Source organism: Anguilla rostrata, chromosome 17, assembly GCF_018555375.3.
Source record: "Anguilla rostrata isolate EN2019 chromosome 17, ASM1855537v3, whole genome shotgun sequence".
In the NCBI taxonomy this organism is placed as follows: Eukaryota; Metazoa; Chordata; class Actinopteri; order Anguilliformes; family Anguillidae; genus Anguilla; species Anguilla rostrata.
In genome coordinates this window covers 1319546-1342034 of record NC_057949.1, presented here as the reverse complement: position 1 = coordinate 1342034, position 22489 = coordinate 1319546, and the positions used below count along the sequence as shown (strand labels likewise).

At 42.6% G+C, this 22489-nt stretch overlaps 1 protein-coding gene across 1 annotated transcript in view; it reads right to left on the bottom strand.

Annotated features, from left to right (window-relative positions):
* The window catches only part of LOC135243220 (C-type mannose receptor 2-like), a 79416-nt gene that overhangs the window by 25988 nt on the left and 30939 nt on the right, over window positions 1–22489 (bottom strand). The window contains exons 9-13 of the mRNA XM_064314874.1: window positions 22288–22442; window positions 20458–20562; window positions 2055–2170; window positions 1260–1408; window positions 156–385 (exon numbers count right to left, since the gene is read on the bottom strand). Coding sequence (XP_064170944.1) covers window positions 156–385; window positions 1260–1408; window positions 2055–2170; window positions 20458–20562; window positions 22288–22442 — 755 coding nt within the window. The remainder of the gene's footprint in view (window positions 1–155; window positions 386–1259; window positions 1409–2054; window positions 2171–20457; window positions 20563–22287; window positions 22443–22489) is intronic.

The window sequence follows — 22489 nt, the reverse complement described above, 5'->3', positions numbered from 1 at the left end:
TGCAGGGTTTAAGGGGACGCAGAGTGTACTCTGTGTCAGAGGTACAGAGTTTAAGGGGACGCAGAGTGTACTCTGTGTCAGAGGTGCAGGGTTTAAGGGGACGCAGAGTGTACTCTGTGTCAGAGGTACAGAGTTTAAGGGGATGCAGCGTGTACCTTATAGCAGTTGCGTAAGGTGCCGCTGCTTTTCCAGCCCTGGGGACAGGCTCCGGTGAGGCTGGGGGTAGGGGCGGGGCCGGGGGGTAGGGCAGGGGTCTCAGGGCTCAGAGATGTGTCCAGGTTCTGCCTGCAGATATACTTGGCTTTGTCAGAGCCACAGTCCCTGACCTCCCACAGGCCTGTGCTGACACCAGTCGCCAGGGTAACACAGCCACCCTTACCAAGGCCTGGAACAGAGACAGGTGATATTTCTCCTTGAATGCCACAGCCATTTGCAGACCCTCTGAGATACAAACACATTGAGAATGTAGACCATTCAGAACTGCTAAATGTTTGCAATGCAAGTGACATCACAATACACCAGTTTAAAGAATGTGAATCCTACGCTGACTGTGATTGTTACTTACATCAGTGTAACCTTATTTTCTATATTGGTTTTCTGAATGATAACTCTCCTTTTCAGTAACTGGCTACCTTTGCAATTATGTGGAGGCATGCCCCTTTGTCCAACTTTGATAGTATTTAGATTGTTTTATCAATGTTAAGTGTGACTTTTTTCAATGTAACTCTGGTCTTATCATCAATAAATAAGGAGCAGATCATAAAGAGCTCGATATTGACAAGGTGATATTTCATATGCCAATTTTGGGTTCATATGATACCATGTCCAGTTGACCAGGCCAGTCCATATATCCACATTTAGGCATTTAGCAGGTATACAAGCCCAGCTACCAGAGTTAGCAGCTCTGAGGATCAGCAGTCAATATGAGGATGGTTCAGATCAGGGGTTCCCAACCTCGGTCCTGGGGCCCCCTATGTATTCTCATTTTGGTTCTAACCACAGTTGCAATCCCAGAATTTTAACAAGCTGTTAATTTACTTTAGTAGTTTTCAGGCTTATAGGGATTATTTACCTAAGCCGCATTATGTCTGAATAGTAAAATAAATGTTTAATGTTCACATTGTGCTTATTGTGCTATATTCAAAACAATCACATAGAAAGAGGCAACAACAGACCAAATGGAAGACTGAGGTGGGAGCCACTGAGGCAGATCATATGTACAGGCAGACTAAGGCTCCTCCCACCGATGCTCAGCCTACCTGGCTGGTCCCTGTTCCAGTTGGTGTAGGAGACCTCATCTCCGCTGAGCCAGCGGAAGGTTCCGGTGCTGTTGAGGTCCTGCAGGGCAGTCCAGAAGGAATCACCCACCCGGCCCAGAATCAGGCTGCTGACGAAGGCCTGCTCAAACCTGCCATCATGGGGGCAGAGGGGTTAGCCGAGATTCACAGAAACAAGCCACACGCAATGGGCCTCTGAGCAGATACGGCATAATATCAGAAACTGTCTGTGGACCACTTTTCTTGCAGGGTTACCAGGCCCTTTACAGACATTTTAAATTTAAATAGAGAGAATGCATATACAGAAAAAATACAGAAAACTGAAAATGAAGCAATTTAATGAAGCGATAATGAAATACTGCTCTGCTTCAGAGGCTAGTAGACTTAAATGAGAAGCCACAGCCTGCTTTTGGATTCAAGTGTCCAGATAAGGTCATATTTGAATAAGCTGTTAAATGAAACTATGTCAGAACTGTGAAAAACACACCATAATTCTGAATGGCAGTGACAACAGAATAAATGAAAGAGGATGCACTGTCAATGGTAATGCAATTATCAATAAACAAAGACTGAACTGCAACCTCTTCTTATCTGTGTGTGGAGGGGTTGGTGCATGTGGCTATTCAACAAATGCTCATTGTACTGGAACATTGTCATTTTTCTTCTTGCATATGTGTTTTTATGTCAATCTCAATTGGACATTTTATCTCATAGATAAATACATAAATAAATGAATAAATAAAGGGAATCTGAGCATTTCAAGGGCTGTGATCTCACCTGTTTGTTATGGGGACTAGGCCTGCCTGCTTGCTAATGCACATCTTCCTGGCTTCCTCAAAGGTCACCTGATCCTCTGCCACCCAATAGCAGGACGGGCTGTGCCACCTCCAGCCCTAAGAGGAAGAGAGTGGCAAAGTGAGAAGATGCAGTCCATAAAGTCGACTGAGGAGAAGATAATGAAGAGAACTAGGTGGACAATTCAGTGAGTGAAGAAGAATCGGACATGAGGCATGGAATCCACACGGTGCCAGTGGTGAATTCCATACATAACATAACATAACATAACATAACTTAACAAACATAATGACGAGAACAGGCCATTAAACCCAACAAAACTTGCCATTTTCCTGACCGAACTAGTGCTCTGATTACCTACAGACTAGATACTATCTAACACCTTGTCAAGCCTCTACTACATGACCTGGTAGGCTATTCCACACATTGACTATTCTCTGGGTGAAAAAAATATTCCTAATGTCTATATGGAATTGACCTTTTTCTAATTTCCATTTATGTCCCCTAATCCTAACAGATCTCAACCAGTAGAATTTTGTATTTCACTTTGTTGATCCACTTTATGAATTTAAAGGCCTCAATCAAATCACCCCCGAGTCTCCTTTTACTAAGCTTGAAGAGGTTAAACATCTTAAGTCTTTCCTCATAGCTTTTATCTTTCATACCAGGAATCAATTTGGTTGCTCTTCTTTGAACCTTTTCCAGAGCCTCTATATCTTTCTTGTAGTGCGGTCCCCAGAACTGCACACAGTACTCCAAATGTGGTCTAACAAATGTATTGCATAAGATAACTTCCTTGGATTTATACTCAATACCTTTGGCAATATATCCCAGTATCCTGTTGGCTTTGCTTTTTACTGCTACAGCACAGCGCTTAGAACCTGAAAGGCTTTGAAAAACCATTATTCCCAAGTCTTTTTCAAATTGACCACATTCCAATTTTGTCCATCCCATAAAGTAATCCTGCCTAATGTTTTAATTTCCCACATGCAGAACTTTACATTTGGCTATATTATATTTAATTTGCCAGGTTTCCGCCCACTTCTGGATTTTATTAAAATCTTCTTGGATTACTTTAGTAGATTAGCAGGGCCTCCCAGTTTTGTGTCATCTGCAGATTTGACCAATGTACTTTCTGTGTCCCTGTCAAGGTCATTGATATAAATGAGGAAGAGTAGTGGTCCCAGCACCAATCCTTGTGGGACTCCACTTCTAACAGTGCCCTGTGCTGATAACATCCCTCCTATTACTCTTTGTGTTCTACCCTATAGACCCTGATTCTTCTTCACTCACTGAATGTGCATGAGAGAGAGAAAGTGGGTATATGCGTGCATGAGAGAAAGAGAGAGAGAGAGATGCATGTGACGAGAGATAGAGAAACAGGAATCTTGACCTTACTTAGTCTTTCTGTCCATTACTGATGACATCGTAGTGACATCACAACAGCAGAAGAGAAGGAGGCACTACCTTAGTCAGCTTTCATATTATCATCCTAAAATTTCCTTAGGATCACAAGCCTGGGTCACAACCGTGGAATGAATCAAGCACTGTGGTATTTTATTGTTAGCTTTTAAAGAATCTTCGGGGTGACAGTGATCAAATTGCTTAAATTGCTAGACAGCAAGTGCTTCGAGAGCACTTGGTTGAGTAATCAAGAATCTGGAGCCTGTTTTCACTGACTGTTACATCAGAGTGAACTGAACCATCACCAAACTCTACAGTACTTAATAAGGCAAGCTACAATTTGTGTCAATGGATCCCCGCGATCTGATCCAGCATTATGTTTTATGGTCAGTGGTTTTTCTATCTTGAATCTCCACCTCCAAATGGAGACCAACTTACACAAGATCACGATTCTTCACATGAAGGAACAGGCCACTGGTTAATTTACGAGGCCGTTAGCTGCAGGGTAGATCTCACACCATAGCCTCACGCTGGTCAGGCTCAAGGACACCTTTCTGACTATATATCCTGTACATTCTATGTTAGCAATGTACTCTGTGACTGTCGGATCTATGCAGGTTCTATGATTGTTAAATCTGCCACACTGATTGTTCTGCTGGTACCTTTGGAGAACATATAATATATTCTCTATGGGGAGCGTCCCGTTAAGTGGAGGTCATGGTTCTGCAGTAGTTCTCTTCAGTCGCACAGTCTAAAAGAGCTTCCACTAAATGTCACACGAGAGGCCTGTTTGAATTTCAGAGGATAGATAACTTGAGAAATAGTCTGACTCAAAATAAGATTATTGAAACGAACCAGTGAACTACAATAATAATATTCTCAGGCCAGTCTATAGCATGTGGCGACAAATTAATCAACAAAACCACTGAGTTCTGCTAATATTGTCACAGCCTACTTCACAAACTGCCATTTGATTCACATTGGTTCTTCAATTCTGCTATTTTTGTGATTAGTTGTCCTTTGAGAGTTTCATAAAATTGGTATATTCTGTGGATGCAAGAAATTGTGTGAAAAGGAATGAGGTAAATAAACATGTGGTATGTAAACAAATGGCATGTACTATATGCTCAAATAAACACATGGCACATACTATACGTACAAATGAACACGTGGCACATACTGTCTGTACAAAGGCACACCAGTGAGCACGTTTATACAGTCCAGCTGGCTGCAGCCAAACTAACAGGAAACAGCGAGCAACGTTCTGGGCAAGCGAGGAAAAGAGAGAGAGACAGAGGCGATCAGAACAGACACCTGAAGGGAATGGAGAGCAGAAACGACAGAGGCTTGGGGAAAATGCTTTGATAAATAAAAGGATGAGAGAGGAGGACAGAAAAGCAGGGAAGGGAAAGGGGAAAGGACAGATGCATTTTCCAGATGGGCAGCGTGTGTGGGCGTGTCTGTGGGGGAGGTCAGTGTGAACTCCAGGGCTGTGGAGACACTGACTCACTCACCACAGAATGGGGGACGAGGGAGGCAGCGTATAAGGGGACGACGAGGGGGGGGGGGTGGCCATAACAGTTGTGTTGACTGTACACAGCTGGACTGGGGCCTGGATGATGCTGAAAGTTTGAATGGAGTTTTTGTGTGGAGAGAGGAAGAGAAAAGAGACAGACAGAGAGAGTGTGAAAGAGAGAGTGAGAGAGTGTGAAAGGGAGACACTGTGTGAAAGAGAGAGTGAGAGAGTGTGAAAGGGAGACACTGTGTGAAAGAGAGAGTGTGAGAGAGTGTGAAAGAGAAAAATAGTGTGTGAAAGAGTGTAGCCAGCCCCCGCCTTTGCCCCCACCCCCACCCTTGCCCCACCCCCACCCTCGCCCCCACCACCACTGAACTGTGAGAGATTAAGAACCTCCTCAGCCTCCTCTGCAGCAAACTGATGAGTTAAAACTTCACCAAAGCGGGTAACACAAATTTGCAAATGCTAAATATTTTAGAAACAAAGTTTAAAAATTCTGTTGTTGGATACACATTTTGTTTCACTTTGAACCGTTAAAAAAAAAAACATACACACACACACACACACACACATATATATATATATATGTGTGAAATCACTCTCTATTAGTTTGTGGAATGTTCAGTGTATGCGCTCCTCGACCTTTGGATTCCAGAGTGCAAACCCTGACTTTATTAATAATGTAAATAGTCACAATATAATTGTTTTGTTAGAAACATGGTGCCGTATACTGTAGACGCGCTGACTCACTGTCCCTCAGGTTACAAAGAAATAAGGGGGAATAATAATATGGCTTAAGGAAGACCTGGCACCCACATCACCCCAGTAAAACAAGGACCAACACACATATCGCTAAAGATTAAAAAGGGAATAGTCATGTGTGATCCTGATGTTAACCTGTGTGCGGCCTACACTCCCCCTACTGAATCACCTTATTATGATGAAGATTTTTTCCGCACCTGCCACACAGAAATCCGCCATTTCCAGGCCCAGGGACATGTGCAACTGTGTGGAGATTTAAATGCAAGGACAGGAATAGAGCCTGATTGCATTACCATAATAATGGAAATAGACACATACTTGGACATACCCCTCTAAATATAATACCAACTCTAACACAGAGAAATAACCCCGAGTGTGCTGTAAATAAAAATGGTAGGGAGTTAGTGCATCTCCGTTTAGCCTTAGGCCTGCACGTTCATAATGGTAGGACCAGAGGGAACTCTTTAGGAAGGTTCACTTACTACTCAGCTCTTGGGACTAGTGTAGTCGACTATGCCATCACTGACATGGACCATTCTTTCATTAGTGCATGCACCACAAACCCCATTTTCAGACCACTGTAAAATCAATGCGTACCTGAAAAGACCTGGACAACCCAGGAACACTGAAACACAGCCCTCTAAGCTGTATAATCTCAATCAAACATACATCGTTATTCAGGCTGAAAACAGCATGGAAGAATTTACCACAGCAGTCAGTTCCACTGAAATAACTAACCTTTTAACAATTTCATTTTAATATCATTTAAACCTGACCAAAGTGGCATAAATCTAGCAGGTAAAATGATAACTGAAATCTTCCATCAATCAGCACTTAAAACTAAAAAAAACTAACAAGAGAATTAATCAGAAACAAAAACTTGAAGAAAAATGGTCTGATGATGAATGTAACTCTATAAGAAAAAAAACTAAGACAATTATCAAATTTGAAATATCATCAGCCACAAAACCCTGACTTGCACCTCAAATATTGTGAAATCCTTTCATTATATAAACAAAAGAAGTTAAAACAAAAGAAACAAAAACATTTGACACAATTCATAAAACTCTTAAAATGATGATTTAAAGATTCCATTAACCAAAATCAGTTCTGGGAAAAATGGAATAACTTAAGTAACAAATCACCTGAAGAATTAGCCATTCAAAATTGTGAAATTTGGAAAAAAAAAAATTTGAAAAACCTATATATGGAATTCTCTCAGGATGATCTCAATTCAGAACAAAAACTACTTTGAAGATACTTGGATCAACAATCAAGGACAACCAGAATCCAATGGACAACCAAATTACTAAATTACTACAATAACTAAATGAAAAAATCAAAAAAATCTAACCTAGAAAAGCTTGTGGCCCTGACAGTATCAGGACAGAAATGTTTAAATACAGCACCCCTGAGCTACAGAAGGCCTTACTCAAGTTATTCAACCTAATATTACAAACAGGCTGCTTCCCTGAGATCTGGAGCCAAGGGCTTATATCCCCGATCTACAAGAGGGGAGATACATTTGACCCCTATAACTACCGAGGCATTTGTGTGAGCAGTAATCTGGGGATGTTTTCTGCAATATTCTTAACGCCCAAGTACAAGCCTTCCTTACCGAACACAATGTCTTGAGCAACAGTCAGATTGGCTTTCTTCCAAAACACCGCACAACTTACCATGTTTACACCTTACACACCCTAATCAATAAACATGTATCCCAAAAAATAAAGGAAAAGTCTTTGCATGCTTCATTGACTTCAAAATAGCATTCGATTCAATCTGGCACGAGGGTCTACATTATAAACCCCTACAAAGTGGTGTTGGGGGTAAAGTGTATGAGATAATTAAATCAATATATGTAAAAAAAAACCATTATGGAATAAAACAAAAAAAGAACAGATTTCTTCACACGGGTGTGGGGTGAGATAGGGCTGCAGTTTGAGTCCAACATTGTTCAATATCTATATCAATGAGTTAGCGGTGTTACTGGAACAATCTTCAGCTCCTGGCTTCACCCTAAACAACACAGAAGTTAAATTTCTGCTCTATGCAGATGACCTGTTCCTGCTCTCACCCACTGAACAAGGATTACAGTAGAACCTGGATCTGCTGGAGCAATAGTGTCAGAACTGGGCCCTGACAGTAAATCTGAAAAAGATGAAGATTATGATCTTCCAAAAAAAGCCCAGATCTCAGAAAAGCAGACACCTCTTTACTCTAGGAACACACACTAATCAACAACTACCCTGGACTAAAAATCAGTGCATCAGGGAGCTTTGGCCTATAGTGAATGCATTAAAAGAAAAGGCCTGCAGGGTTTTCTATGAGATTAAAAGGAGATTCCATAAAATAAACAGTCCTATTAGAATCTGGTCAAATATCTTTGACAGTGTAATCCAGCCTATCATGCTATATGGAAGCAAAATATGGAGCCCGCTCAGTCAACAAGACTACACTAACTGGGAGAAGCATCCAGCTGAAACCCTGCATGCAGAATTCTGTAAAAACATACTGCAAGTACATATAAATGCCCCTAAGAATGCATGCAGGGCTGAATTAGGCAGATTTATGACTATCATTCAAATTCAAAAAGGGCATTACATTTAATTTAACATCTAAAAATGAGTCCAACAAACTCAATTCTTGGCACTCCAAACCCAAGAGCTCAGCCCAGGAAAGTATCCCCTCTGTCAGCTGGTTCTGAATCTCTCTGAACTAACATAACAAAAAAAATATTTCCACAAATTATCCCAAATTATAAATAATTTAAATTTCATATGAAAAGAAGAAAAATGTGCAATTCTGTTAGGGGAAGGATCAACAGCCCCAATTGCGGCACTGTTCATTTTAGCCTGTCATAACCTGAGGGACAGTGAGTGACCACCCACCCCACATGTACATATTTATTGATTTACTTCTGTTGCTGTCAATGCTGTTATTGTTATATATTGTTACATTTATCATTATTATTTTAATATTATTATTATTTTACATATTATATATGTATGCTTTGGCAATAATTACATTAGAGAGATTAAAGATATACTTATACAGTAATACTTACATAGCAATGATGAAATCTTATCTGTTTTCAGTAGATAGAGACAGAGACAGTAAATCAATGCTACAGTTCTATGCGCTTCTGTCTTACATCAGAAAACGATGTCAGGTCTATCAGCAAACATATGGCTTAGCTATGCCCATAAGTCCTCAATAATAATAGTATTTTCCAAGAAATTACAAAAAATCGTTGACAAGGTTTTGTTAGGTGCAGCGTCTTTTACTGCTACCACAGAGTGAATGCGTAAGTGAATGCGATGATAAGAACATTTTCGGTTACGCTTACCTATAAAATGCTTTTCCAAAAGCAAAATTAGACATGTTATACATCGTTAGAAAGCTTATACTCTCACCTACTGAATAAATGAACTGTCAGTCAAGCCAGACTGTACTAAAAAGGGCGACAATGCCGTAAACAACACGTGTGGTATTAAGCGCAGTTACTTTGGAAGGTACCCAGGCGTCAGAAATGCGCGTATATTTCACAAACGGATTGTCCAAGACAATATATGACCACACAAAATTTTACAAAATTTTACCACACAGCTGACGGAGTGTGGCACAGTGGGTAAGGAACTGGGCTTGTAACCGAAAGGTTCTAGGTTCGAGTCCCGAGTAAAGACACTGCCGTTGTACCCTTGAGCAAGGTACTTCACCTGCATTGCTTCAGTATATATATCCAGCTGTATAAATGGATACAATGTAAAATGCTATGTAAAAAGTTGTGTAAGTCGCTCTGGATAAGAGCGTCTGCTAAATGCCTGTAATGTAATGTAATGTAAAATAGGGGCATCTCTACGCTTAAAACCAATGGTAAGGTTGCATATTTATTCAATATTTAGTCCCAGATATTGACTGTAGAATGACATGGTATCATTTTTTAAAAACTTTGCCTCGTTTATTTCGTTATTCAGTGAGCAGCGTTTTCACTGCTGTATTAGCATATCTTAGGGATATTGTCCGGTTCATCTTGTTGCTATGACAGAATATGATTTTTGAGTGGTGAAAGAATATTTTTATGAATGCCGAGATAGACAATATTGTCCATTATGTCATGGGTGGGGGGTATAGTTGCAGATGAGTGGCGCTGCGAAACTCCGTATGCGGCATTGTTGTCGTGATATGGGGGGTTTGGGGGGTTTCGGAGGAGGAGGAGGAGGTATCGTCTACTAATGAAACAAAAACAACGCATTTCTGTTTTTAACTCATACTTTGGTTGCAGTAGCACTGAATGTCTGAGTTCTGTAATCTCGACACGCAGGCGTGCCAACCACTGGGGGCTTTGCGCTAAGAGGTTAATATTGTTATAGTTTATGTGTACAGAATGTTATTAGTATACTGTACATATGTATTTCAATTGATTTATGATGCTTTGGCAATATTTACATATGTAAATAATAATAATCTGAGAAAAAACTGTTAACTGCTAACTTAAATTTTAACTGCATTAAAAAAACAGACAGAAAAACAAGAGGATTGCCAATCAACCAACTAACTAAAGATAAGGAGGAAACAAGGGGAAAGAAAAATGATGCAGTAAGTACATCTTTTTTTTAATTAATGGACTATTAATATAAAAACAAACAGCAAACCAGCTAACTTTCTGCTCTCAAGAAAAAGTGGCAGTTAGAAGAAAAGTGGCAGTTAGAACAGAAGTGACAGTTGAGCTGCAGCTACATGGATACATTGCTAAGGACTAGGTGGGCAGCAGGCTCTCCCCCTCTGCACTGAACTACACTACCCAGCAAGCTCAAGAATGAGACTGCCAGGAAGCATTACAAGCACACCTTCACAAAAGAAAGACCAGAGACACTCATTGCAGATACCTATCAAAATGGGGATGTTAGCATCTTAATTTTCTTTACAGAGAAACCTACTACCTGGCTCGCAGCCATATGCAATTTCTACCCTCACATTTAAAAACCTGGCATTTGCAATGGCTGGATAGTACAAATCTGTGAAGCCGATGATCCTGACAGTGTCAAACAAACAATTAACATCTATACAAATGGCACTGTAGTGGCATTTTTATAGATGTTATTTTTTTTAAAGATTTTGAAAAAGATTTCTCACCATAAAAGAGGTAACCAAGAAAGACAAACCCACTCCTCAACACATAGCAATGCTTCCACATGAACCAGTCCTACAGAGGAAGGCCTGACCCCTGAGGAGCGTGACACCCCAGCTCAGACCCTGCTCAGGCCCTCCAGCTCCACAGCACTGTGACTCTGATGAAGGACAATTTCACTCAGATAGACACAGAGATGGTGCAGCTAAGGGAACTGGTGCGCTAAAGACAGCACACAGCACTTACAGGAACAAATCATCAAAATAACAAAAGAACAGGAGAGCACCCGGGCAACTCTCTTAAAGGAGCTTCAGAGAGACAGGAACATGTTTATGGGGGAATACACAGCACTGACAGAGGAGGTTAGACAGCTACAGCAGGACAGAGAAACACACAGGAGGGGGTTAGCGGCAGTGACTGAGGAACTGCGGGACAGAGACAGGACAGGGCAGAACCTGAGGGAGCAGCTGCACTCACTCTCCATCCACAGCCCCCACCCTACAGCGAACCCCACCCAGAACAACCAGGACCCCCCAGCCCAGCTGGAGGCTCCCACCACCCCCTTAATCACTGAGGACCCCCCTATCTTAACTTTTAGTCCCAGGAACTACTTTTCAAGGAACTAAAAGGTTTCTTCAGCCCATTGTTGTCTGCGTTTCCACCGCGGTCTAAGGACTCGCGAAGATTAGGCAAATTAGTCCGCTGACATACTAAAACAAGCTGTTTTACACGTCATTTTTATTATTGTGGTCCTTAATTTTCTTGTAATCTTGTTTTAATTTTTTAAGCTTCTCCCGGCACTGTTTCCCGGTGTGAACAATTTTCAGCTCGCTTAACTTGCAGGAGATTTTCGCGTACACTGTATCATTTCGGGTCGCCGTTTCCAATTCCCGCTGGATTTCATCCTCAGCATAAATGCTCAATAAGGCCTGGACTTCGTCATCGGTCCATCTGTCGTATGATTTCTTCTGTAACTCCATGTTGATGTGTCGAGGCACAATGAACAAAAAACAAAATGGTTTGCGGCTGCAGATTTTTATAAATGGCGGTTGAATTAAAATGCTGCGAGTACTCGACCAATCAGAAATGTTCAGCGCTGCAAGCCCCACCACCAAAGTTTCTGTACTTTTGGCAAGTACTACCCCCCGAACAGGGACGTTTTTTGGGGGTAAAATAATGTCCCTGGAACTTAATTTAGACCCTGGTCCCTGCGGTGGAAACGCATTGAGTTCCTCAAAAGGTTCCTAGTTCCTGGGGAAAGTTCCTGCGGTGGAAACGCGACTTTACTCACAGCATCAGAAACCCACACAGTCTGCTTCTCCTGCAGCAAACCCAGAGGGGCTGAAACAGTGCTCCTCATTGACTCCAATGGGAACATTATCGATGAAAAACAGCCATTAACCAAGACACAGAGTGAGTAAAATCTGGTGTACGAACACTAAAACACTTTCAGTGTCCAGGCTTGGCTCCCCTAGTCATCTCCTGATACACACGGGCAGAGAGAGAGAGAGACAGAGTGTGTGTGTGTGTGTGTGTGTGTGAGAGAGAGAGAGTGTGTGTGTGTGTCTGTGAGAGAGAGAGAGAGTGTGTGTGTGTGTGTGAGAGAGAGAGAGCAGAGCAGCATGATGGCAGCAGCATTTATGTGCTCCTGCTAAACAAAAACATTTTTTACCATTTTTTAATCCTAAGTAGAGAAAAATGCTTATATAACACAAATCTAATATAACACAAGTTGTATACTGTAATTGAACTGCATTTCAACCAAAAAAAAAAAACTTTTGAGAGAACTATAACTTTTAAACATTTAAAAAAAGAAGAAGATTTAAGGAAAAAAATCACAATAACCAAACAAAAAGGCAAAGAACAACAAGAGGACAAGGAAAAGACAAGGAAAAGAAAGGCAAAGATAGGAAAAAGAAAAGGACTGTAAACAAGAAAACAGATATATAAAACAAAAAGGAAACAACCAAAAATAATAAACAGAATAATAATAATATATGAAGGAGAAAAAAGACAAAACAAATAGGGACAAAGACACTATAAAGACGCACAAGAACAAAAGGTAGGGACAGTACATTTATGTAAAAACTAATTTTATATAAAAGCTCATTTTAGTGCAGTCTTTATAATTAATTAATACATTTTGATCAACATTTTTGATCACAAACTACAATTTACAGTACAATTGACAGTTAAGTTTTCAGTTGACAATTGACTGCTGGTTTTGATTAGAATTATAAGCATTGTTACATTTGTTGCCATGGTTGCCATGGAGATCATCTACCCAGCGGAACTCAAGGGTGCCCAGGCCAGGAAGAGTTATAAACTCACTCAATCCTGAGTGCCTGTACGCAGACATGACCAAACTTAAAGACCTAAATGTTAAAACCAACCTAATCTTCCACACACAATGTAACCATGTGTGGAAAGCAGTCCTATGTAAGACCTATCCCTTCATTAAAAGAAGAGGAATTTGTCATGGCAGCCAAATCACCATCCATGAGGATGCAGACCTTGACAGCCCTATAATGACTGTAAATATATATAACAATGACACTGTACTCATCCAAGGGAGTGAAGCCAGCTTCCACTCCTTTGAGGAAACATTTTTACAGCTAAAAAGAAAGGTAGAGAGTGAGAAGGCCACAGCAATTGACAGTGAGGAAGAAGATAAAGAGGAAGACACTGAGCCCTCAAACCCCACAGACAGCCTGCCAGTCTCTGACCCCCCCACACTCAGTCCCCACTCTCAACACATCGCAGAGAGCCTAGCCCTGCTGGAGTTGGAATTTGTTGAATTCAGAGAGCACACCCTGTCCAGGCTGTCTGAAACCAGCTCAGTCCAGCTCCTGAGAGATGATGTGTTGTAGTCTGTATTTCCCGGTCACTTGTCTCCCCAGTACTGTCTCTGTGTCTGTGTTCCCTGAGCTGCTTCACTCCCCTGTACTTGTGTGATTTCACTATTCGGGTGGTTCCGGGTTTTCGTGGTTTCCCCCCTTCTTTCCAGTCTCGCTTTACTTTCTTCCTGCTGATTTCTAGTTTTACTAATTTCTACTAATCCTTACTAACTTATAGATTGTAAAGTACTAACCTCGCTAATATACTAACATGTGAATATTACTAATGGACTAACACACACTAGTTTTGGGTTTTTGATAGTTTAGATCACTATACTAATACATTAACCAGTCTCCCCTTTTCCATGCTGCGCTGTAGCTCCGCCCCTTTTCTTTCTAGCCTGCTCTAACGCTGAGTTCTGCAATTGCCTGCACCTGTCTCTTGCGCTAACTGCACCTCTCTCTCTCTGCACGTGTTTTACCTGCTAAACCCAGGCCGTCTGTTATCATTGTTGTCTATGTGATTCCAGTCCGCGTTTTGTCAGTCCCCTGTCATTTAATTAGTTATCCTAATGTTCTTCACCTGGATGTTGTTTGTTACTCCGCCCTCACTCACGTAACCCCTCCTTGATTGTTACCTTCCCCAGTGTATAAATGTCAGTCTTTTCCACCATGTCCCTGTCAGAACGTTGATCATATTCATTGTGCCGATTATTTGTAAGCCTTTGTTTATTGAGATTCTTGCGACACCCCTTTGCCCGACTTCGAGTTTGCCTGCCCCTTTTGGTTTTGTTTGACCTGGTTCGACCTTCGCTTTTCTTTGACTTCTCTTTTGCCTGCCCCTTTGTACCTTCGCTATTTCTGATCTCCTGGTTTTTGACTTTTTGCCTGTCTTTTTACTTTTCTTTTGGAAACTCGATTCTGTACCGCACTCTCTCTGATCACCTGGCTTCGAACTTCGCACTGATTAAAGACAACGTTTTTTGGATTTCCCTGGTCTGCGTGTGGGTCCTTACACAGAACATCACATGATGTCACCCAGATGCGGAGTGAATACCGCCTTGCCATTAAGGAGCTGAGTGTAGAGATGGCTGAGCTGCGGCAAGACAACCAGGCCCTGAGAGCTCAGCTGGCCAAAGTAAAGGAAGACGCGCTGCACAGGGAGAGGGCCTTCTCCGGAGAGCTGCAGGACCTGAGGGAGCAGCTCCGGGGACACGCTGCAACCCCCTGCCCAAACCCACACCTGCTCCACAGACAGACACACACTGCTCTCCCCCCAAAAACACAGTCCTTCCCCCTGACACTGACACACAGCCGCCGGCAGCCATACCTGAACACTCTGGCACTACCACACTACCTGTCACACAGGAGAGTCACACACACCCGACAGACAGCCCTGCTGTTCCCAACACACAGCATCACCCAGAGAACCAGCCACCCTCAGACACACAACCTCCTTCCAGCAACAAGACTGAAAAGCCCCAGGCACAGGTAGTCCTGCTCATGGACTCAAATGGAAAATTCCTGGAAGCAAAGAGGCTATTCCCTGGTCAAGAAGTCCAGGCAATCCGCTGCAGCAACACGAGAAGGGCCATGGACCTGCTGAAGAAAGACAAACTGGGAAAGCCTTCCTGCATCGTGGTGCACACTGGCACCAACGACCTGCCCAACATGCACCACAAAACTGCCAGAGCAGTGTGGAAGGTGGCAGAAAGAGCAGCACAAGAGTTTCCCCACTCACGAGTTGTCATGTCCACACTGCTGCCCAGAACAGATACACCTCCACACATCCTGCAGGAGATAAACTCAGAGATCGCCCGGGGCTGTGCTACACTACCAAATGTGCACCTGGCACACCACTCCACCATCCGCTCCTGGCATCTCTATGATGGACTCCATTTAAACCAGGAGGGGGTCAAAATTTTCGCTAAAACCCTAAAAGATGCAGCCCTGGGACGCAACCCAACAGTCCTGCCTTACATCTCTGCCAACAGAGGACGCCAGAGAATGCAGCCGCACCCCCCTACCCACACACCCCGAGCTCCACAGAGACCACACTATTCTGCTCATCGTCCTTTCCCCCCACACCACCCCAGCACCCCACACCCTGAGCACCAGCCCCGCCCCACCAGCAGAGCCCCTGTACAGCAGCAGCCCCAAAGCTATGCTGCAGCCCTGTCAAAACCCCCTGTTCCACCCACCCCACCTGCCCCGTCAGAACTTGGAGAAATTAAACACCTGCTGGGGATCCTCTGCAGCAGACTGCTGAACTAACCCTGCAGTTTCAGGGTACCACCAACAGGGGAGCACCAGAGAATGCAGCTGCACCCCCCTACCCACACACCCCGAGCTCCACAGAGACCACACTATTCTGCTCATCGTCCTTTCCCCCCTCACCACCCCAGCACCCCACACCTGAGCACCAGCCGCCCAACAGGCTCTGTGCAGCAGCCCCAAAGCTAATGCTCGCCCTGTCATAACCCCTCCTCCCCCCCAGACCCCCCTCCCTGCCCCATCAGAACTTGGAGAAATTAAACACCTGCTGGGGATCCTCTGCAGCAGACTGGGTACAACCAACCAACAGGGTAGGGAGAAAAACCTGGCACAACGGTGTTTTTCATTAATTATTATAACTAAATAAGTAAATTATCATAAGTAAATAAATACTAACTATAACTATCATAAGTAAATAAATGCAACTAATAATATGAAGAATAAAAACATTTGTGTTAGATACATTGTTATTATACTTAGGATTATATAATGTTTATTTGTTGATTTGAAAATGAGATCATTTAGAATTAGTTCATGGAATCTGCAGGGTTTGTACTCCACAGCTTTTGGATTAAAAAGTACAGATCCTGAATTTTTAAAAAACATAGACAATATTGATATTGTAATTCTGTTAGAAACTTGGTGTCGCACTGATGTGCTCACTCAGTGCCCCTCAGGATACAATCAAATCATAGTACCCTCCTGGAAGCTGAGCACTGTGCGGCATGGCAGAGACTCAGGAGGAATAATAGTGTGGTACAGAGGGGATCTCGCTAAGCACATCACAACTGTCCAACAAGGAAGGACACACATATGGTTAAAAATAAATAAATCTATTGGCATCTGTGACAAAAACATATATTTGTGTGCAGCCTACACTCCTCCATCAGAGTCTCCCTACTTCACTGAGGAGTTCTTCAACACCCTCCACACAGAAATTGTCCATTTCCAGGCCCAGGGAAATGTGATGATCTGTGGAGACTTTAATGCCCGCACAGGCACAGAAAATGACTGCATAGAGTCAAAAGGAAATAATCATGTGTTTGGACAGACCCCTCTGCACCTCACACCCACACAAATAAAAAGAAACAACTCAGACAAAATAGTGAACAAGAATGGAAGAGAGTTAGTGCATCTCTGTCAAGCCTTAGGTCTGTATATCCTTAATGGCAGGATCAGAGGGGACTCCTTAGGGCGGTTCACGTATTCTTCAGCTCTTGGGAGTAGTGTAGTTGATTATGCAATCACTGACATGGACCCCTCCTCTATCAGTGCATTTACTGTCAGGCAGCAAACTCCCCTCTCAGACCACAATCAAATAAATGTGTTCCTGAAAAAAACTGTACATATGAAAAAATCTGAAAAACAGCCCAGTAAGCTCTACAATCTCACCCAATCATACAGATGGGCACAAGACAGCAAAGATAAATATATCAAAGCAATCAGTTCAAATGAGTTAACTAACACTATTAACATTTTTAACAATACACATTACCAGAATAACAATGAAGGAATTAATCTGGCAGTTAATGACATTAATTGTATTTTTTACAAAGCAGCAATTGATGCCAGCCTTCTAAAAACAAAGCATAAAAATGTGAAACAAAAATCTACTGAAAAATGGTTTGATTCAGAATGCAAAGATATAAGAAAACATCTGAGACAAATATCAAACCAAAAACATAAACAGCAGGATAACCAAGATTTACGCCTCAAGTATTGTGAAATACTTAAACAATACAAACAAACCCTGAAAATAAAGAAACAAAGCTACATCAATAAACAACTAATCGAAATTGAAGAATCAATCAATCAAAATCGGTTCTGGGATATGTGGAATAACTTGAGCACAACAGCACCACAAGAATTGGCTGTACAAGATGGAACCATTTGGAAAGACTATTTTGAGAATCTATACAAAGATATCCCGCAAAAAGATTTAAAATATAATCAGAATATAATTAAAGACAAACTAAACCACCTTGAATCAACAATTAAAACAATCAAAATCCATTAGATAACCCAATCTCATTGCTAGAACTGACTGAAAAACTCCAGTCTTTAAAACCAAAAAAAGCTTGTGGTCCTGACAGCATCAGAAATGAGATGCTAAAACACAGCACTACTGAGCTGCAGAAGGCTGTGCTGAAGTTATTCAACCTGGTACTGAGCTCTGGCTGCTTTCCTGACATCTGGAACCAGGGGCTTATATCCCCGATTCACAAAAGTGGAGACAAATTGGACCCTAATAATTACCGAGGCATTTGTGTAAGCAGTAATCTGGAGAAGTTATTTTGCAGCATCCTTAATACAAGACTTTTAAACTTCCTTAACGAGCACAATGTCTTGAGTAAGAGTCAGATTGGCTTTCTACCAAACCACCGTACAACTGACCATATGTACACCCTACACACCCTAATAAATAAACATGTCCACCAAACAAAAAATGGAAAAATCTTTGCATGTTTCATTGACTTCAAAAAAGCCTTTGATTCTATTTGGCACCATGGCCTATTCTATAAAATTATTCAAAGTGGTGTAGGGGGTAAAGTTTATGACATATTTAAATCTATGTATACAGGAAACAAGTGTGCGGTACGAATTGGCAATAAAAGAACAGAGTTCTTCACGCAAGGACGTGGTGTGAGACAGGGCTGTAACCTCAGTCCAGCATTGTTCAATATATACATTAATGAGTTAGCGGTGTTGTTGGAACAGTCTGCAGCTCCTGGTCTCACACTGTGTGACAAAGAAATCAAATGTTTGCTTTATGCAGATGATCTGGTCCTGCTGTCACCCACAGAAAAAGGGTTACAGCAACACCTAGATCTTCTTCAGCAATACTGCCAGAACTGGGCCCAGGCAGTAAATTTTAAAAAGACAAAAATCATGATTTTTCAAAGAAGCCCAGATGTCAGGAAAACAGATACAAATTAACTCTAGGTAACACCGCCTAGAGCACACTATGAATTATACCTACCTTGGTCTGACTATCACTGCATCAGGAAGTTTCCGCATGGCAGTAAATGCATTAAAAGAAAAAACTCGAAGAGCAACATATGCAATAAAAAGACAACTTTTCAAACTAAATATCCCAATTAGAATCTGGTTCAAATTATTTGACAGTGTAATTCAGCTTATTGCGCTTTATGGAAGTGAGGTCTGGGGTCCACTCAGTCAGCAAGACTACACTGCATGGGACAAGAATCCAATTGAATCCCTACATACTGAAATCTGCAGAAATATCTTGCAAATACAAAGGAAAACACCTAACAACGCATGTAGGGCAGAATTAGGCCGATTCCCATTGGTAATAAATATACAGAATTCTGGATACATCTCAAATCAAGTCCCAATAACACTCTACAATTTAAAGCGCTAAAATCCCAAGAACTGAACCCAGAAAAGAGTCCCCTCAGTCAGCTGGTACTGAAGCTTACTAATTCTATAACCCAAACTAACCTGCATCACGCTCAGACCAGCACTGCTTACCAGCCGCAAATCAGAATAACCCAAATTATGCAACAAACAAAAAAATTTGTATTTGGAACATTGGGATAAAGAAACCAAAACACAAAGTCGACTAAATTGCTATCGAACCCTGAAAAAGACTATTCTGTCAGAGATACAAAGCAGAGACGGATCCTGACCAAATACAGACTCAGTGACCACACCCTTGAAATTGAAAAAGGCAGACACAGAAATTCATGGTTACCAAAAGAAAAACGAATATGTGGTCACTGTAAGACAGGAGAGGTTGAGACAGAGATGCACTTCCTCCTAAATTGTACAAAATATACAAATATTAGAAAAATATATTACCAAAAATTTTCAGAAATTATACAAAACTTCCATTCTTTATCAAAGAACGAAAAATGTGCAGTCCTATTAGGACAAGGACCAACAGCCCCAATTGCGGCTCAATATGTCTCAGCTTGCCATAACCTGAGGGACACTGAGTGACCATTGTACATAAAATAAATAAATAGATAATTATAATTATTTTATTTTATTATTATTAATAATAATAATAATAATGATAATATTTTATTTTTTAAATTAATTAATTAATTAATTTATTTATTTTAATAGAATGTTCATTATTAGTATTCCACTGTAAATATGTATTTTGAATTGATTTATGATGCTTTGGCAATATGTACCTATGTATTTCCTGCCAATAAAGCAATTTGAATTTGAGAGAGAGAGAGCGCTGTGGGACAGACTGGAGAGAGAGAGAGAGAGAGAGGGCGCTCTGGGGCAGGCTGGAGAGAGAGAGCGTGTGTGTGTGTGTGTGTCTGTGTGTCTGTGTCTGTGGTCTGTGTGTATGAGAGAGAGCGCTGTGGGGCAGGCTGGAGAGAGAGAGCGAGAGGGCGCTGTGGGGCAGGCTGGAGAGAGAGAGAGAGAGAGAGGGCGCTGTGGGGCAGGTTGGAGAGAGAGAGAGCGAGAGGGCGCTGGTACCGGTTGGCAGCCGTGGTCCTGTGTGCGTGCCTCAGTCCGCTGCGCCTGCTTCTTGCAGATGGAGGGCAGCGTGACGTTACACGGGCTGTCATCCCACCGGCCGTCCTGCACAGCAGAACACACAGTCACATGACCACCATCGCGTACATCACCTCAACCCACCTGTTCTTCATCCACCGCCCCTCCTGCACAGAACGCACAGTCACATGACCACCATCGCGTACATCACCTCAACCCACCTGTTCTTCATCCACTACCCCTCCTGCACAGAACGCACAGTCACATGACCACCATCGCATACATCACCTCAACCCAACTGTTCTTCTCACAGCCATGTTTCTCATGCTTGTAATGGTGCAGACAATGCACACATTGGATTATAATAAACAGCACTCTACATATTTCATCAACTGTGCTTTCAATTAACCAACAAAAACAAGATAATACAAAGCCTGATAAATGCCTCCACCAATGTTTCTGGTTGTTGTTTTGGCTGAAAACTTTTAGCTTGTACAGTGATCCAAATTTTCCACATGGTATCCCAAGACAGACATTTCTGACTTCCACAGTAGCTGGATTGCTGCAAAGAAACACTGAACACAGGCCATCCTAATTCTCAGATACGAAAGTGTAGTAAAATGGGTGAAAGAGTTCTGTCTGACTGGAACCTCAGGCTGCAAAGTGCCCTTTTAAAACATTTTAATGGCGTAGGGAAGTAAGTATGTTTTGGTGCTCTAACTTAATAGTTCCGCTGCTATTTTGCTTTGAAAATTCCTATGTATTTATGTACCCCCAAAAAAATTGGAAATAAAAATAAACAAGTTAGCTGACAAAGTGATAAAAAGAAGAGGAAAAGCAAGAGCGAGGCTGTCCTGTGCCATATTTGGCTTTACTCCAGAAAGCTCTTATTCACTTAAAACATTTTTGTCTGAATTATGCCAATATAGTCAGTCCATTGCATCCTGCAGGAGCTTGGCCCCTCCCCTGACACACAGAAAGCAGAATCATTGGGTCCTGCCATAGCTTGACCCCTCCCCTGACACACAGAAAGCAGAATCATTGGGTCCTGCAGGAGCTTGACCCCTCCCCTCACACACAGAAAGCAGAATCATTGGGTCCTGCAGGAGCTTGACCCCTCCCCTCACACACAGAAAGCAGAATCATTGGGTCCTGCAGGAGCTTGACCCCTCCCTTTCACACACAGAAAGCAGAATCATTGGGTCCTGCAGGAGCTTGACCCCTCCCCTCACACACAGAAAGCAGAATCATTGGGTCCTGCAGGAGCTTGGCCCCTCCCCTCACACACAGAAAGCAGAATCATTGGGTCCTGCAGGAGCTTGACCCCTCCCCTGACATACAGAAAGCAGAATCATTGGGTCCTGCAGGAGCTTGACCCTCCCTCACACACAGAAAGCAGAATCATTGGGTCCTGCAGGAGCTTGACCCCTCCCCTCACACACAGAAAGCAGAATCATTGGGTCCTGCAGGAGCTTGGCCCCTCCCCTCACACACAGAAAGCAGAATCATTGGGTCCTGCAGGAGCTTGACCCCTCCCCTCACACACAGAAAGCAGAATCATTGGGTCCTGCAGGAGCTTGGCCCCTCCCCTCACACACAGAAAGCAGAATCATTGGGTCCTGCAGGAGCTTGACCCCTCCCCTCACACACAGAAAGCAGAATCATTGGGTCCTGCAGGAGCTTGACCCCTCCCCTCACACACAGAAAGCAGAATCATTGGGTCCTGCAGGAGCTTGGCCCCTCCCCTCACACACAGAAAGCAGAGTGCACAGCTGCCCTGTGGAGGCATGCTGGGAAGCGGAGTCCACTCACAGGTCCCCAGAGGGTGACGCAGTCCTCTGGAGTGTTGCGGAAGTTGTTGGGCTCAAAGGGGTGCCAGTGGGTGAAGATGACGGGCGTGTGGTCTGACCACTCAAAGCTCATGTCCACCTTGGTGTCATGAAGCCCGATCCACAGCTGCTCCACGTCTGCATGTGAGAGTGAGAGAGACATGAGGAGAAAGCAGACTGCCCAT